Source organism: Hydra vulgaris, chromosome 15, assembly GCF_038396675.1.
Source record: "Hydra vulgaris chromosome 15, alternate assembly HydraT2T_AEP".
Classification (NCBI taxonomy): Eukaryota; Metazoa; Cnidaria; class Hydrozoa; order Anthoathecata; family Hydridae; genus Hydra; species Hydra vulgaris.
Window position 1 is genome coordinate 39450658 of NC_088934.1, and position 16843 is coordinate 39467500.

At 27.4% G+C, this 16843-nt stretch overlaps 1 protein-coding gene across 1 annotated transcript in view; it reads right to left on the reverse strand.

Moving 5' to 3' along the window:
- Positions 1-4384: 4384 nt before the first annotated feature.
- Positions 4385-16843, reverse strand: part of LOC105849088 (uncharacterized) — a 34995-nt gene continuing 22536 nt past the window's right edge. The window contains exons 5-6 of the mRNA XM_065818922.1: positions 15578-16843; positions 4385-5270 (exon numbers count right to left, since the gene is read on the reverse strand). The exon at positions 15578-16843 is cut by the window's right edge and continues 28 nt beyond it. Coding sequence (XP_065674994.1) covers positions 4550-5270; positions 15578-16843 — 1987 coding nt within the window. The 3' untranslated portion in view covers positions 4385-4549. The remainder of the gene's footprint in view (positions 5271-15577) is intronic.

Here is a 16843-nt window from a genome sequence, read left to right on the forward strand (position 1 = left end):
ATTTTTTGTCTAGAGGAATATAATTAGAATCTTGTGAATGTTCTTAAAAAATCAGTAAATGTATGCACTCTCCACTATTAATGTTACTAGAAAATCAGTAAATGTATGTATTCTCCGCTGCGAATATTCCTAAAAAATCAGTAAATGTATGTAATCTTCACTGTGAATGTTCCTAAAAAACATATGTACTCTAAGCTGTGAATATTCCTTAAAACTCAAGCAACATACGTACACCCGAAGTTGATTTTTTTTGTGAAATTCTGTGTGGTAAACCACACAGAAACATGTATTGTTACATTGCTCTTGTACGCACTTTGTTCCGTGGTATGAAATGATCATCTGAACCTCAGTATAAAAATGGTCAATTTTTTGATGTCAAGTAATGGAAAGATTTTCGCAATTGCATGGAAATTTAACAAGATATTTGAAGAATATAAATATATTTTGAAGCCATGCGCACTAGTTGGAGTTCTGGGTCATAATAAGACCATAAAGACTTCTGGGAGCACCTTAATAAACTCACACACTCACACAAAAAAAACAATTATAAGCAATTTATACTATGTTTTTATATAATAACAAACTAATTTATTAAATTTTATAATTAAAAAAATGTAACTCGGTAACGTCGAAGTTAAATTTTTATAATAAACAAAGCCATTTAACTCCGTAACGCTGTATTTTGTAAATTATTTTTTGTTTTTGTTAAGGATTTAGAAAAAAGTTCTTAGCTTCTGAAGCATTTACTGGCTAATGTCTTTGTATTTTGTGAAACATTCAGTCCAACACTTTTTTTAAATATATTTTACTTTGTCGTCATAATTGACATTCTAAGAAGAGTTTTTTGATTTGATTAACAAAAGTCAAATAGGTAGTTAAGTTGCTTAATTTGAACTCTTGCCATCAACAATAAAATAAGTAAATATTTTTTAAAATGTTTTTAATTTTGTGATGACTGCCATTATTTAGACAAGCCATCAATCACTGTATACAACTAATAACTTTTTTTTTTCTTTTTTTCTTTTTTTTTTCCTGCATATATAGGCTTTTTTACTCCAATCAAAATTTACCGAATGTTGTTAAAATTGAACTTTTTTAAAGCTTTTTTAAAAAATAAAATGTTATTTTTATCAAACTTTTTATTTTAAGATTAAGCATTATTGAAATTATTGAAATTATTGAAATTATTGAAATTATTGAAATTATTGAAATTAGTGAAATTAGTGAAATTATTGAAATTAGTGAAATTATTGAAATTATTGAAATTAGTGTCCTCTTCTATGACGTTACAGTTTGAGGTGTTCAATCACACTCTTTCTTCCTCAAGTAGATCCATAAATTAGAATTAATTTAAAATAAATACAGTCTAATTTAAATAAAATATATAAAGTACCATTATGTTTAACTTAAATTAAAAAAATTGACGAGCAAAAATGAAATGAGAGATACACGTGGTGAAGGAAATAAGGAAAAAAAATAATTCTGTTTTACCTTTAGATCTTCAAAATGTAATTTTGTCTCTGCATGCAGAAACTAGTTCTCTTTGAGAATCTCTATATAATTTGACAGCTTATTATTTAACAAACAAAAAATGTGTACTGTGTATAGTGGACTAAACCAATGGGAGGAAGGGGAGGGGAGACAGAGCAAGAAACGATCTTGCTAGTGCTTTTTTTAAAAAATGTTGTGGCAGAGGAAAACAACTTAAGCAACATCGCTATTTGTTCTGAATCTTGCGTCCCTTAAAATTGGAGCGGTATAGTTTCGGATCCTGGTACATTTTTTAAGAGACAATTCTAGCATTAACTCAATCACTGCAAAATACCCCATTTCAGGTCATTCAATTGTTCTAAAAGTTGAAAATGCGCATAGTGAAATTGAAAAGCTTACGAGGAAAGGCGTATTATATTGTAATATATAAGAATCCTACAAAATTCTTATCGCGACATTTAAATTAACACAAGACTTCAAGGACTATTCAGTAACAGAGAAGCTATTTAGCTAGCTATTTAACTACTATTTAGAAGTTATATGCTTTTTCTAACATTGCTGTGCCAAATTTTATATATAACGCGTAATTTTAAATCTAATCACGCATTTTAAATCTAGCTACGACTGAAATGAATCTATGAACTGCGCTTATATCAAGTTTAAAGAAAAATCAGAAAGAAAGCTAGGTCATCAAATTTAACTATTTTTTATATATAGCCAAAGAATCAAACTTGCACAAGGGAACTTGAAGACCTAAAAAATTACGGCATTAATGCTGCATTCATGTCTCCATAGAATCGAAATTACTACCAAGGTGTTCTTCATCTATAAAATAAACGGATGCTATATAAAGCTTTAGAGTCTTGAACATAATGTGATGGTTTTAAAATGTACCAATAAAATTTAATGTTATAAAGAAAAACTTTTAAGCTTTGTAACTATAATATACGGTAATTACCGTTATAACAGTAGTTAGAATCTTGTCATAATAAAGATATCACTATTCGAAAAACAAGGTTCTTACTGCATTCTGTTTATATTTATTTTTTTATAAAGAGCCAAACATTTTTTATTAAAAAATAGTGATGCTAATTGTTTATGCTTATGTTATCATGGGAAAAAAAAAACTATGAAGACATGTTATTAAATTTTTGTGGCAGGAACATAATAACTATCGACATCAACTCAAAACTACCAAGAGATCAGTTAAAACCTTTTTAAACCAATACAATGAACAATCATTATAAATCTCGCTAGGAAAAATAAATCTCTTACCTAAAAGAAAATTTATATTTATAAACATAAATTTTCTTTTTTAGGTCTCTTACCTAAAAACAAACACTACTAAAATCAATAAGCAAAAAAATTTTTCAGCCATAAGAATCAAAATGATTTTTTTTGGATAAATTTATAAGTTAGTATTTAATGCTTTGGTGTCGGACGTTTAAAAGTCAAATATAATATGCTTTGTCTTAATCCTTATGTAGGGAGGATTCTAAATCTTTTTGCAGAAGATTTTTTTTATGTTTTAGTTCTTTGATATCGATGCTGATGCTTTTCAGATGTCAACTTCTTTTAGTATGTTGTATTTTTTTTTAGTTAAACTTGTAATTTGGTTTCTTTTAACAGTCTTCGACATTTTATCCTACCAAATTAAATTTAATCGAAGCTTAGCCAAATCAAAGTTAACTGTTAAAATGTATAGTTGAATTATATATGTTACAAAGGTATTCAATTGTATATAGAGTGATCAGTTGTCCCGTTTTTCCAAGATTGTCCTGATTTTAGAAAGGTCATTGGGACACTCCATTGTATTGGTTTTGAAACAAATAATGTTTTTGAAAAAAGAAATTAAAAAATGATTTTTAATTTTTAAATAACAACGCATTAATTACCATATTGGTTAAGTTACCGTAACGAGTTACTGTAAACAATGTTTCTATTAAAACCCATTAAATCTGATCAACTAATTTAGACAGATTTGCCGGATTTTTTTCCTCTTTTTTTACTCCTATTGTGTCCCGGTTTTGAAATTTTAAAGTAAGGTCACCCAAATTGCACACACTTATGCGCGATTCGAAGTAAAAATTCTAGTTAAGCTAATTTTTTTTAAAGAGATAAAAAATAGCACGAATTAGCAAACGGTCTGACTAGTTTAGTCATACTAAGGTACGGCTAAACAAGTGAAATAAATATTTCCATTAACTGTAACTCCACAACAAAGTAATATTGACGAAGGTGCGAAAAATTTATGTATTTATGTTGAAAATGAACTTGAACCCAAAACCAATCTTAAATTAATATCAGTTTTAGAGGAGTTAAATTTAGAAATACAAAAAAAGTCAATGTTTTTTAGTACCAATTATTGGATATAGTTTTAAATCTTTAAATAAAAAACGTCATATTTACGAAGCCGCTGGAATAAGATTAAGAAATACGGATTTTAATACTTACGTGCAGGTATACGTATACACCTTTACGAATGATATATTAGTAAACACCTTCAAAATAGAATATAAAGCTCTGTATACCTAGGGTTAACAAATTTCCTTCGTTTAATAAAGAGATCGTACTATATAATGTCTTGATAAAATAAGTTTTTGTTCCCAGTTTTTAAACACATTTAGTTTGAAATATTAATTTTTGCTGCCATGTTTTTATTATGATATGATTGACTGTTTTGTAGTTTAATACACTATTCTACTCAAGGAGAACACCTGTCAAAACCTATGTATATATAGCCTATACAAAACTTGCTTAAAAAATAAAATATTGTAAGTCAGTTGTTGGCTGTCATGACTGTAATTTTGAACCCAACCCATCCTTTTACAAAATTTTATTACAAAAATGATTGTATTAAAATATATAAAAAAATAAAAAAAAACTATTCATATTGAAAAAACATTTTAGGAGTTTTTTTATTGCAAAAATATACATATATTTTAATTATAATAGCATATTACATTATATATAAATAACTGTATTGTATTATTAATACGAATATACAACAAACTTTTAAAGTTGTATGCATTACATTTTTATTTTTAAGATAAAAGTATTAATGTATCGTTTCTAAACTTTGAAGTCTCCGATTACGCTCAGCAAATTTAGAGCGATACTCATCAAGAAGAGAGTCAATTGGCGATTTTTGATTGTTTGCTGTAATTTGATTTGACTCAGGAGATGTTATTTGAATTTTTGGAATCCCCCGTGGAGCTGATGATAAAGCAGAAACAAGTGGAGGTGGTGGTGGAGGAGGAGGTGGTGGTGGAGGCGGTGGTGGGAGCGGAGGAAAAGATGATGTTAAACATAGTGTCGGCGGTTCCTGAATTGTGTTTAAAGATGTCTTATTTTTTATTATATTCATTGGTATAACACTTTTAATGTTGTTATCTTCTGCATTTTCTTCCACTCTTGCCATAATAGGAGATCCCAGTCTATTCATTGGAGGAGGAAGCAAAAACGAAGCGCCTGTTCGTCTACGTTTATCTTGATTTTCAACATAATATGGAGCAGCCAAAGGACCTACTGAAGGTCTTTTGTTTCTTGATGGAGTTGATATTGGCGAAGGCAATTTTTCTTCAATTTGAAACATTTCGTTTACAAAACCTACGTACTCTCCTCCTGGAGTGTCAAGTAGTCTTAAATTAGTTTCATGAGTGACGTATGGATTTTCTGTATGTGAAGTTTCATGGTGCGACGCTGTTCTTTGTTTTAACAAAAGTAATATTTTTAGATCTTCTATTTGTGCTTCGTGACGTTTAAGTTTGCGGTATACTCTACAAAATTAAAACATGTTCATTAAAAATAAAAAGAATACCGGAATATCTCAATTATTTACTTTTTTTTAAAATGCTGATACTAAGAAATGCCGTTATACTGCGTTGATATGCATAATATCTCAAAATGTCAGTGACGTAAAAATATTAACGTCTTAAACTAAAAAAATAATAACTAAACATTTATTTTCTCTAATTTATACTGACGTAACACAAATTGTTTATGTTTTTTAATTAGGCAAGTATTTTAATATAATAAAAAATTTCTAATAAATATTTTTTAAACAAATTAATTAAAAAATAAAGCATTTTGAAATTCTGACGTTGTTATAAAAAAAATCTTTTAAGATGTAATATACAGTTGCTGAATTAAAGGGGGCTAGGGCGGCTTTAGCCCTGGAGCTGCAGTTTCGGGGGCACCAATTTAAAATAAAATAGTCTTTTAAAAAGAAACTCTTGAAATAAAATCTTTGAATAATGAGATGGAAAAGGGCTTCCAGCTTTAAAGTTTTCCAAGATCCCGAAAATTCTTAATCCGCCAATGGTAACACACCATGATTGGAACGTACATTAAAGGTTAGTTTTATGTTTAAAAGTTAAACTTTAAAAGTTAAAGTTAAAAAGGACTGTAAATTAAATTAAATAAAATGAAAAAAATATTTAATTTAGTTTCACCTCGAAAAAGATTCACACAAAAAAGCTGTTAAATATCTTTCTAGCATCTAATATTTGGGTGTTTTCAAAAACATCTTTCACAGAAACTTTTGTCCCGTACCATCATGTATTGAGTGTTGACTAAACATAAGTAGTGAGACGTTATTGGACATTGGAATGTTCAACTAATTTTATGACGATGTATTATTTGAATCTTTTATAGTATACAAAATTTAAACGATTATTTTAATATAAACAAAACAGCTTGAAAGATATTTTATAAATAAGACATATTATATACGAAATACCAAGATTATATTTGTAGGTGTAAAACCTGCTTTTTTGTGGTGTGATGAAGACGCAATTTATTATAAATTGTACTCTATATTGCATTATATTATACTTTAAAATTATATTATTAATGTAATTTTTATTACAATATATATATATATATATATATATATATATATATATATATATATATATATATATATATATATATATATATATATAAATTAGTAAAAACACTTATCTAATTTTTTGTTTTCTTCAACATTATGTTTCTCCATTGTAATGTTGAAGAAAACTAAAGATTAGATAAGTATTTTTACTAATTTATTATTGCTCTGTTCTTTAAAAGCATTGAGCACTCTGCTTGTAGAATACACTAACATTATATATATATATATATATATATATATATATATATATATATATATATATATATATATATATATATATATATATATATATATATATATATATATATATATATTTGATCTTATGCTAACGCATGATCTAGTGTATCTTTGTAAAAAAAAAAAAAAATAGTAAGGCAAAGACACGATAAACTTGAAAGAAATGTTATGAGATCATTTTTTGTTTCCGAGTAAATAAAAACTATATAAATAAATAATCAAGTAATAGGAAACTGTATACAAAAAAACAAATTAAACGTATTTATCCGCCGGTTTTTTTTGTTGTATTTTTTACTTGTTAACATATTTGAAGTCAGTGATTGATAAAGTATATAACAGTAATAAAAGTAATAGTAGTAATATTAGCTCAACATAGGCCACAAAAATTAGGCTAATTTTAATTTCGATCAAAATGGTTGACTGATCATTTAGTTTTCTTATACCTCACAGTAGAAAGTAGTTTTTAGTAATTAACTGTTTGGGAAAATGAGTAAACAATAATTTTATATTGTAATAAATTAAATATTTAAAACAATGGTTCCTAACCTTTTTTTAACCCCCCTCCCATTCCTTTTTACTTTTTTCATAAAAATATAAAAGTCGTTTTCCCCCGGGCACTTGTAGTTTTAAGAGTTCCGCTCCTGAAATTTTTGATCAGAAGAAATATTAAATAAAAAAATCAACTTCCTATGTGCACTTAAAATGATAACAAAATAATTTTAAAATTTTTTATAAAAACTTACAATAACTTTACCTATTTTATTCGCCTTATAAAAATTCAAAATTAGTCTCTGGAAAGAAGGGATTGGGGAGGTGGGGGGGGGGAATACTTCCTATTTTTGAAAACACTGGTTTACAATATGATTTTAATATTTTATCTTTGTGTTTTTCAGATTATAAAAACTATTAAAAATTATTATAAAAAAAAAGTTAATAGCATAACAAAAAATGTTATAAAAATAACTATTTAAAGTGCTTTTGTTGAAAATACTAATAAATATATAATAAAGTATTTAATAAAATTTATATTTAGTAATAATATTTTTAACTAAAGTACAATGGCAAAGCCTTAACTTTGCTCAAAATGCTGTGTAAAATAAAGGTCGATCAAACTTTCGCTACTGATATTAACATATTTTTATACAAGATACTGTCTAATGGTAGGGTCTATGTTTTCAAATACAAAATTCTAATAAAGACAAAATTAGTTCGGACTTTGATCCCCACCACGAAAAACATTTTTTGAAATTCACTTGAAGTTAAAGTTTTTTAAGCTTACTTGCTGGTGTTGTTAAAATCCTATATATTTAGCTGCTTCCCTATATGTCCCAGTTTACCGAGCCCTTATAAATCCGAGTTAATAGACCTTGACAATATTTATGCATTATAATTTTACAAAGACCTGGCTGTCAATCGGATGTAGACCCAGACTAACCCAAATTATTAGTCTGGGTCTACACCCCATCGATAACTAAATTGGTAATATATTGGGCCCGAAGCCCGCAAAACTCACAACTGTGAGACCCGTTAACCAAACGAGTCGAGTATGAGTTAAATAACATCCAGACCCATTAAAACCAGAATCAAACAACTTTTCTTAACCAATGGTATTTAGAACTTTTGAATTGCACAAATCTTTTGATCTTTTTTGTTATTAAGCATATATGGCGTTAAATAAACGATGCTTTCGGAAATATATTGGTTCAGATTCATATCAGATTAAAAATTGACAAAATTTTTACAAACTGATGATTGACTTAAGAAGTCTTTTGAATAATATTATTTTTTAATCACGAAAAACGCTTTTTAAATAAAGTTAATTTAATTGAGTGAACGTCGTTGTTGTTTCACTTTCGTAATCTAACTAAAATATTCAAAAATATATAAACCTAACCGTTATAACAAAAGCGATATTTTACGAGACAATGATTTTATAAATTTTATGATACAACAATTTTATAAACTTTATGATACAACAATTTTATGAATTTTAAGTAACTATAAGTATTGTAAGTTGGAAAATATTAAAAAATTCCCTTTTTTTAGATAATCTACATTTTAATTTGATTTGGCTTTATTTTTTACAGAAACGTTAGAATTAAGAAACTTAAGTGCTATCCTTTCGTTTACTGATATCGAACAGCCACTTTCATCTGAGTTTACCATTTATTCCCAATAATAAAAAAAGTAAATGCACCTCAAAAGTTTAAGCATCTTATAAGAAAAGTTTATTCAATGGTCAACATAAATAAAAACGTAATTATTGTTAGCATTTTTTTATTGGCAAAACCTACAGGTAGAACTTGTCACTTGATTAAACATTTGAAGACTAAATACTCACAATTTCGATTCCAAATGAAAGGTCAAATCATTTTACAGAATAATTATGTAATAAATGACTGAACCGTTGGAGTTAAAAAGTTTTAAATTCAATTAAGAATAAAGCATAAATGACTTGTCGATAATACTTCATGAATATCCTTTTTTAATTGTGAAACATTGTGGTTCGAGAGAGAATAGTAAAAATCATCAACCTCTTTTTAAAAGGTTTAATTTAGATATTGTTACAAATGATTATTTAAAGATTTTTGGGGATAAATAAAAAAATAATATCCTCTAGTTGACAAAAGTACAATGTTGAATTAGCCTAACAAGTGATAATAATTGGAAAAGAAATCAGCATATACTTAATTTTTATTGTTATTGAAGCACCTCATGCTGCAATAGCACGATATAAAGCGATTCTTGAGAAGTTATACAAATTGAACTTTGATAGAAAAATAATGTGCATTGTTTTAGATAACTGTTCCACAAATGACGCAAAGGTTAAAATTTTTTTAAAAAAGTACTAAACTATTGGAACAGCGAAGGAGATATTTTCACGAAGTTAGATATTTTGCACATACTTTATATTTGGTTGTTCAAAAAGCAACTAATTTGGTTGTTAACTTTGCAATCGATTGTATATATGGTTTCTATGTATCGGAATAGATATATAGATCAGTAGTAAACAATAATCCATGAGGACGTAGAGAAGAAGACAATGTGAAAGGGTTGCTATTCAGTAATATAGGAATGTTGACAGTATTGGGATAGTTGTTTGCAGCAAATAACTGAGCTTTATTGGAGTTAACATTCACAAGTCACTGCAAGCTCCAATCTGTTAGCGAGATCAGATTCAAGATTAGATTCAAGATCGGCTGAGATTCAAGATCGGCTGCCTGTTCTAAGCGGACGAAAAGAGAAGACGTTTTGACAAGACCTCTCTACGCCATTAAATCTAACAGCAAACTAGTATTTTATTCATATTTTTTAAATTCATTTACAAATAATGGATAGCATCCGTGCTTGACCCACGTTATAAAACAATGAGCGTTGGTTACTATCTCAAGGAAATTTATGGTGATGCAAATAGAAAGAAGGTAGAAAATAATTATGCACTATTAAACAAATTTTATAGTGAGTTCTAAATTTTTGAACGCAATAAACGCTCCAGTGCTAAAGGAAAGTATTTCAACTCCCTCTATATTTTCTGTTTCTTTTGTATATAAAAAAAGAATTGAAAAATTTAAAAAACAAGAAGGATTGATGTACTCACGTGGTGGAAACATGCTGGAGTCAGATTTCAAGTTATACAGTGTCCTGCACAAGATATTTTTTTCTTTCCATTTTCTACTGCTGTATCTAAGTCAGTTTTTAGCACAGATGGTAGAGTTCCTGATAGATTCATAATATCAACCGCATTTGAAACCATTGCAGTTTAGTAGTCATAGTATGTGTAGTTTCATTTAAAATTTCTTTAGTTTAATAAACAATTTTAATTTTCTAATATACAGAGAAAAACATCAACGTTTCATTGATAAAAAAGAATTTTTATCAATGAAGTTTCATCAAACTTCATTGATAAAAGAAAAAATGAAGCTTTCTTAGAAAAAGTAAAAAAGTTCAAAGAACTCAATTGGTGTTGTTTATCGGATCGGAACTTGCCCTTACCAATCGTTGAGATTTTACTTGCCATTTGTATAAAGTTAAACAATCATTTTTTGATTTAATATAAGAAAAAGTTATTTTTGAAAATATTTTTTTCTTTCTCTGAAGTTTTCTTTAGCTGCTATTTTAAATAATACTTAGAGCACTTGCCTTAGAATCAAGAGGTTCACTTAAGCATCCGTGACACAGTGGTTAGAGCCTTAAAACCAAAAGGTTTTAAGACTCCAGATTAAATTTCTGTTTTGACCATATTTGCGACATTTATTGAGGAAACCGACGTGAAATTTCTAGTTAAGTCCTTTTCCACCGTGTTCTGCAACAAGACTGTTAGGTCTTCTCGGAGCACTTAAATAACTAATAAAAATAAAAATGCTTTATCGTTTTTTTAAAAAAAGACGATAAAAGAAAGTTTAACAAAAGCTACGTTTTATGAAAAAGACACACAGGACAACACAGATTGTTTGTGATGCTTCAGATAGATAACCTATGCTCACGCATTATTGTGTTTTTTTTAAACTTATATCTAACTGGTTTAGCTTTTAAGTATTTTTATCATTGAATATAAAGAAAAACACTTCAATTACCCCTTAACTATTTGCGGTCATGATGACACATAAACTTAATAGCCAACACCGTTGCGCACTGTCTTTGCTTTTTTCCGGCATGACCGGAAAAGGGCCAAGACCTGGCCAAGACCCATTAAGTAAATCCAAACCCCAAAACCGTATATACAAGTTAGATCCGAGTCAGGGTCCATTGATAATCGACCTTGACCTGACCCATTGATTAAGTAGAGCCTACTTATACATCAAAAATTCATACCAAAAAAAAAAAAAAATTATAAAATAAATATTTAAATAAATTGTACTACTCTTTTCTTTCTTTTTCTTCAAATTTTTTATTGGACTGTGTTAATTAATATATCTTACCTATTGACGTACAAAATCACCAGACAAAATTATTCCTTTACAATTTATTTCCTCAGTAAAACATGTGATTTTCTCATAATAAAAGTGCCATCTATCTAAATTTTCTTCACTTTGGGCAATATATATATATATATATATATATATATATATATATATATATATATATATATATATATATATATATATATATATATATATATATATATATACATATATATATAACTTTGACATCTATAAGTAATATGCGTTCTATCTCTTTCAAGTTATTGAATACCAAACATTTTTCTTTGTTTAAGTAAGCACCGCATCTTTGGCAAGAATTATCTGATTAAAAAAGTCAATACTATTACCATTATTGTCTAATTTCAAAAGTCGTTTTATCTTCATAATAGCAAGTACTTCATAATAAAACAAAAGGTCTTACATAAAAAGTAATAACATTGCCAACATCTTTTAACTCAGAATGACATTTTCGATGAGAGACTTGTTTATTTACAAAATACTTTTAGATAAATTAAATTTTTTTGCCTTTTAATTGGTTTGGGGAACGCTGCAAAACCAAAATGTTTAGAAATTTTAATCATTAGGTTTGCACATCATAGCCTTAGATATCTAATCATCATCATTAGATTTGCACATCATCATCATTAGATATCTTATATATTTAATGCTATGATGTGCAATAATTAGGCAACTTTTTTATCGTTATTAACGAGAAACTCAAGCTCCAAACTCTTTCAGTCATCCAATTACTTAAAACACTTTTTAAAAGGTGCACAAACCATTAAAATAAAAAAATATGTTTAGGTACGCTAATTGTCTTAAACATCTTGGAAAAAATTATCTTTTTATAAACTATATATACAACATAACCATCTCTTATGGCAGATAAAAAAAGTTAACTTGTTTAAAAAGAAAATTTGAATCAATTTGACAAATTTGAATTATGCAAAATCAAAAATAAGTGTTTTTTTTTTTTTTACGTAAAATTATTTTTCTGGAATGACAAAATCGGACAAATTTGTGTCCATTTTTATGACGAAGGAAATACTAAACCTACAAAAAGAAACAATTTTATCTTCTATTTTTGAGAATCTATATCAAGCATAAATCAAAAGTTTGATAATTTTCAAACAAGTTTTCAAGATGTTCAACGCAAATGAGACGAAATAAAATTTAAAATTATAGAAAATATTTTTGCCAACTTAAAATTTGTATAAAAAAAAAAGGTCTTTGTTGGCTATTATTTTCCGACTGCCAACAACAGATTCAATTTTATCGACTCCAGTATCCAAGTTTGCCGACTAATTTTTGAATATATATTTTTTAGGGTTTTAAACTCCCCTTTGCCCCACGCGCTTCTCGGAACGGCCCTGCATATATTTGACTCGACAGTAAAATGATTTATACTTTGTTTTCATAAATAAGCAGTGTTTAATGAGAACCTCGTTTAATGAGAGTACTCTAAAAGTTGAATCAATTCTTGATACTCTGATTTAGTGTTAAATAATCTATCAACTTCATCAAAGTTGTAGTTTTCTATATTTGTTTTTTCTATGTTTGATCATGAAACAATTTGTATAAATTTGTTTTTATTTGAAAGCAACTCGTCAGCTTAAACATTTTTAGTTTCTGCATTTGATCCTAAAGTAGTTTTAGGAATACATGACGGTTTAGGTAATAAACTTAGTTTTTAACACGTAAACACAGATGGAGGATCAAAAGGTCTTTCTTTGTCATAATCTTTTGTTGAAATGTATATTCAACAGTAAACTGTCTTTTACAAAAAACTGTGTCCTTCTTGTCTGGCATATTGTCTCTTGGTATAACTGTCAATCATTTTTTTTCTTTCTCCTTTTGTTTTAGGAAAACCAAGTTTTTTTAATTTGGAGCTTTGTGCAAAGTAGTGACAAAGCATTTACGAAACATTTTTATTACAAATTTAAATCAAATATTTTGACTAAATAATTTAGCAAGAACGTTTTTTTTTATTATTATGTTTTATTTTTAATAACAGTTCAGTTAATTAATTATAGAATTTGAATTTATTAATACATTTGAACAGCTTTACTTTTACAAGCTATAAAAATAAATGTTCTTTATGTTCTTTAGAGCATTTAATTTACCGTTTCCTCTTTCACTGCTTGAGTAGTATATGCAGATGACTTACAAAGTGGATATATTAAAAGGTAAATTTATTGAATATTTGGCTTCTATAATATTAAAGCCTTTGTTATCTTCTTGTCTATTTTTTGATTTTTTAACTATGAACTTTGAATCTTTGTTTCTTGTAAACATGCTTAAATTGATGGCATATTCATGATATACGTATATATATATATATATATATATATATATATATATATATATATATATATATATATATATATATATATATACACACATATATATATATATATATATATATATATATATATATATATATACATATATATATATATATATATATATATATATATATATATATATATATATATATATATATATATATATATATATATATATATATATGTATATATATATTTCAATAAGTTAACCTTTATAATAAATCTACTTTGAGTATATTGTTAAGTAGGCTTTGATGTGTGACTATCAAATTTTTTCAAGTTTAATATTATATATTTATAAACAATAGCTATTATTAACAATAAGTTAACCTTTATAATATATCCACTTTGAGTATATTGTTTAGTAGGTTTTGATGTGTGACACTATCATATTTTGTCAAGTTTAATAACGGTTGAACACAATGAAATTCTGCACCTTTTAATCGTTAATTACTCAAAAACTACTTGAAAGTTTTTTTTAAATTTTTTTGCACACGTAAGCTGTGTTGTTGTTTGGTTGTAATGGTAATAAGTACTGGTTATCATTGTTATCGGATTAAAATGAGTAAACAAATACTAAATCGAAAAAAGTTTTAGGGAATTTTCTTCAAAGTCCTTCATTGCCGCAAGTTGACATTTCAAAATGGACTGGTGTTTCTCGATCATCAGTTGGATTTATTTTGCGGCGATATAAACAGACTCAATCTATTAAAAGAAAAGCTTGAAGTGGAAAAAAGAAAGGATTTAAAGATAAATATTAAGTAAAATCAATCATTCGCTCCATAAAGGCAAAAAAAAGCTATACAAACTTTTAAACCGAGAAAAATTCTGCATAATTGAAGACAATGAAATCTATTGCAAAAAGGACTTTTCACATTTGCCAGGGCAGCAACATTTTTATCACTCAAAAGGTAGATATGTTGCCAAAAAATTCATGTATATTCAAACAGAAAAATTTGCTCCCAAGTTCCTTAATTGGCAAAAAATCTGCTCCTATGGCTTAAAAAGTACACCATACATAAGTAAAACTTTGAACGCAGATTTATTTATAAAATAGTGCTTAAAGAAACATCTTTTGCCATTTATTAAAAAACATGAAATGCCCACAATATTTTGGCCTGATTTGGCTACAAATCACTACTCCAAGAAGTCTTTAGAATGTTATGAACAAAATGGTGTCGAATTTGTTCCCAAGGAAGCAAATCCTCCAAATTGTCCTGAGCAGCAAATTATTGAAAATTATTTTTCAATTATAAAAGTGATCTTATTGAAAAGCAAGAAATTAAGCGCAAATAAAAAAAGAATTTAAGAAAAAATGGATATTCGCCTTAAAGCAAGATCCAGCAGATGATGTAAAGTACTCGCAAAGATATACGGTTTTTATTTAAGCGTCCCATAAAAAAATGTAAAAAAATGTTGAAATAAATAAATAATTCAATTAGCTTCATTGCGTCAAAAAAATAAAAAAACTAGATTTAAAAAAAATGTTGAAACACAAAATTTTAATAAAGTACCCCATTGCGCAAACGCAAATTTTTTTCTGAAGTTAAAAGATTTAAATGCAAAACCGACCTTCACTAAAACATTGTCATGGCCTGTTATAAAGATCACCATGGTTTAAGTAAAAAATAAAAAAAATAAATAAATAAAACAAAACAAACTTGAAAAAAAAAAAAATTAAATAATACCTTCTTCTCTGGTAAAACAAACACACAATTAAAGTTATAACCATGACCATTGAACAAATTACCAAGACAAGCATTATAAATCTTTCATTAAATTCTAACATAGATGCCTTTGATAGAGCTGGTTGCTGTGTCATAGCTATTGTTTGTTGCGTCATCAAAATAAAGCTTGTGTTCATAAAAACGGAGGTGATGTTTGATATATAAAGACTAGTAACATTTACAGGAGTAGTTATTGGTGCGGATGAAGCATTTTCTGTTGTTTTTATGTTTATTAAAGAAGTTTTTACAAAAGAAAAATTGGTTGAATTGAAGCTTTGGAAAACTGTAGTAGAAAACTTGTTAAAATTTAAGTAATTATTTGTTGTCGTTTGATTTGTTAATGTCGTAGAAAACGAATGTTTTACATAAGAGATACGTTGAGCCGGAATACTACTATTAAATAACAATGTTTTGTTTGAAGCTATGGTTTCATATATCATAGTTTTAGAAGGGCTTGTTGATAAAATTGAGCTCTTCAAAACGTCTTGAAAACCTGACGAATTCAAAAGAGCTGTGGTTTTAAAACTAAACTTTGATGTTGTTTCAGGATTTTCATTGTAGTCCGTAGAACTATAAACACTAGCCGCTGAATTATAATTACTTCCGTAGAAAAAATCAGTAGTCAAAAGTTTTAGTGTTGATTGTAGCATTGATGACTGGTTGTAAACGGAAAATATTTGCGTTAAAAAAAATTGATTATTAAACTGATGGGTCGATGGATTGATTGATAAAAAAGAATCTGCTAAAGTAGGTGTCGATATATTAATTGAGCTGAACGTATCTTGATCTAATTTACTAGAAAAAATTTCTGTACTAGTTGGATTAAAAATTTTGCTCTGAATAGATATAGGTGTTTTTGTATGGGTGATAAAAGTATAAATTTTTTTCGTTTCCAGCTGTATTGCCATTATTGAACTGTAATTAAACATAACTGAAGTGGATCTTTCTGATTCGCTTTGTCGACTCTCCGAAAAAAAAGGCAATAAAATACCATTTGAAGTTGATGATACCAATAAATCAAGCTGCTTAATGCTGCTTGAAAATGCTTCTGTCGGTTTTTTTGAAGTACTCGTTTCACTATCACTTATAAAAGATTCTTTTTCATTACTAACTGTTTGTAAAGGGTTTAGTAAACTCGTTGATAAACTTGTTGGTAAACTCGTTAATAATCTTGTTGGTAAACTCGTTAACGAACTTGTTGGTAAACTCGGTGAAACCCACAATTCA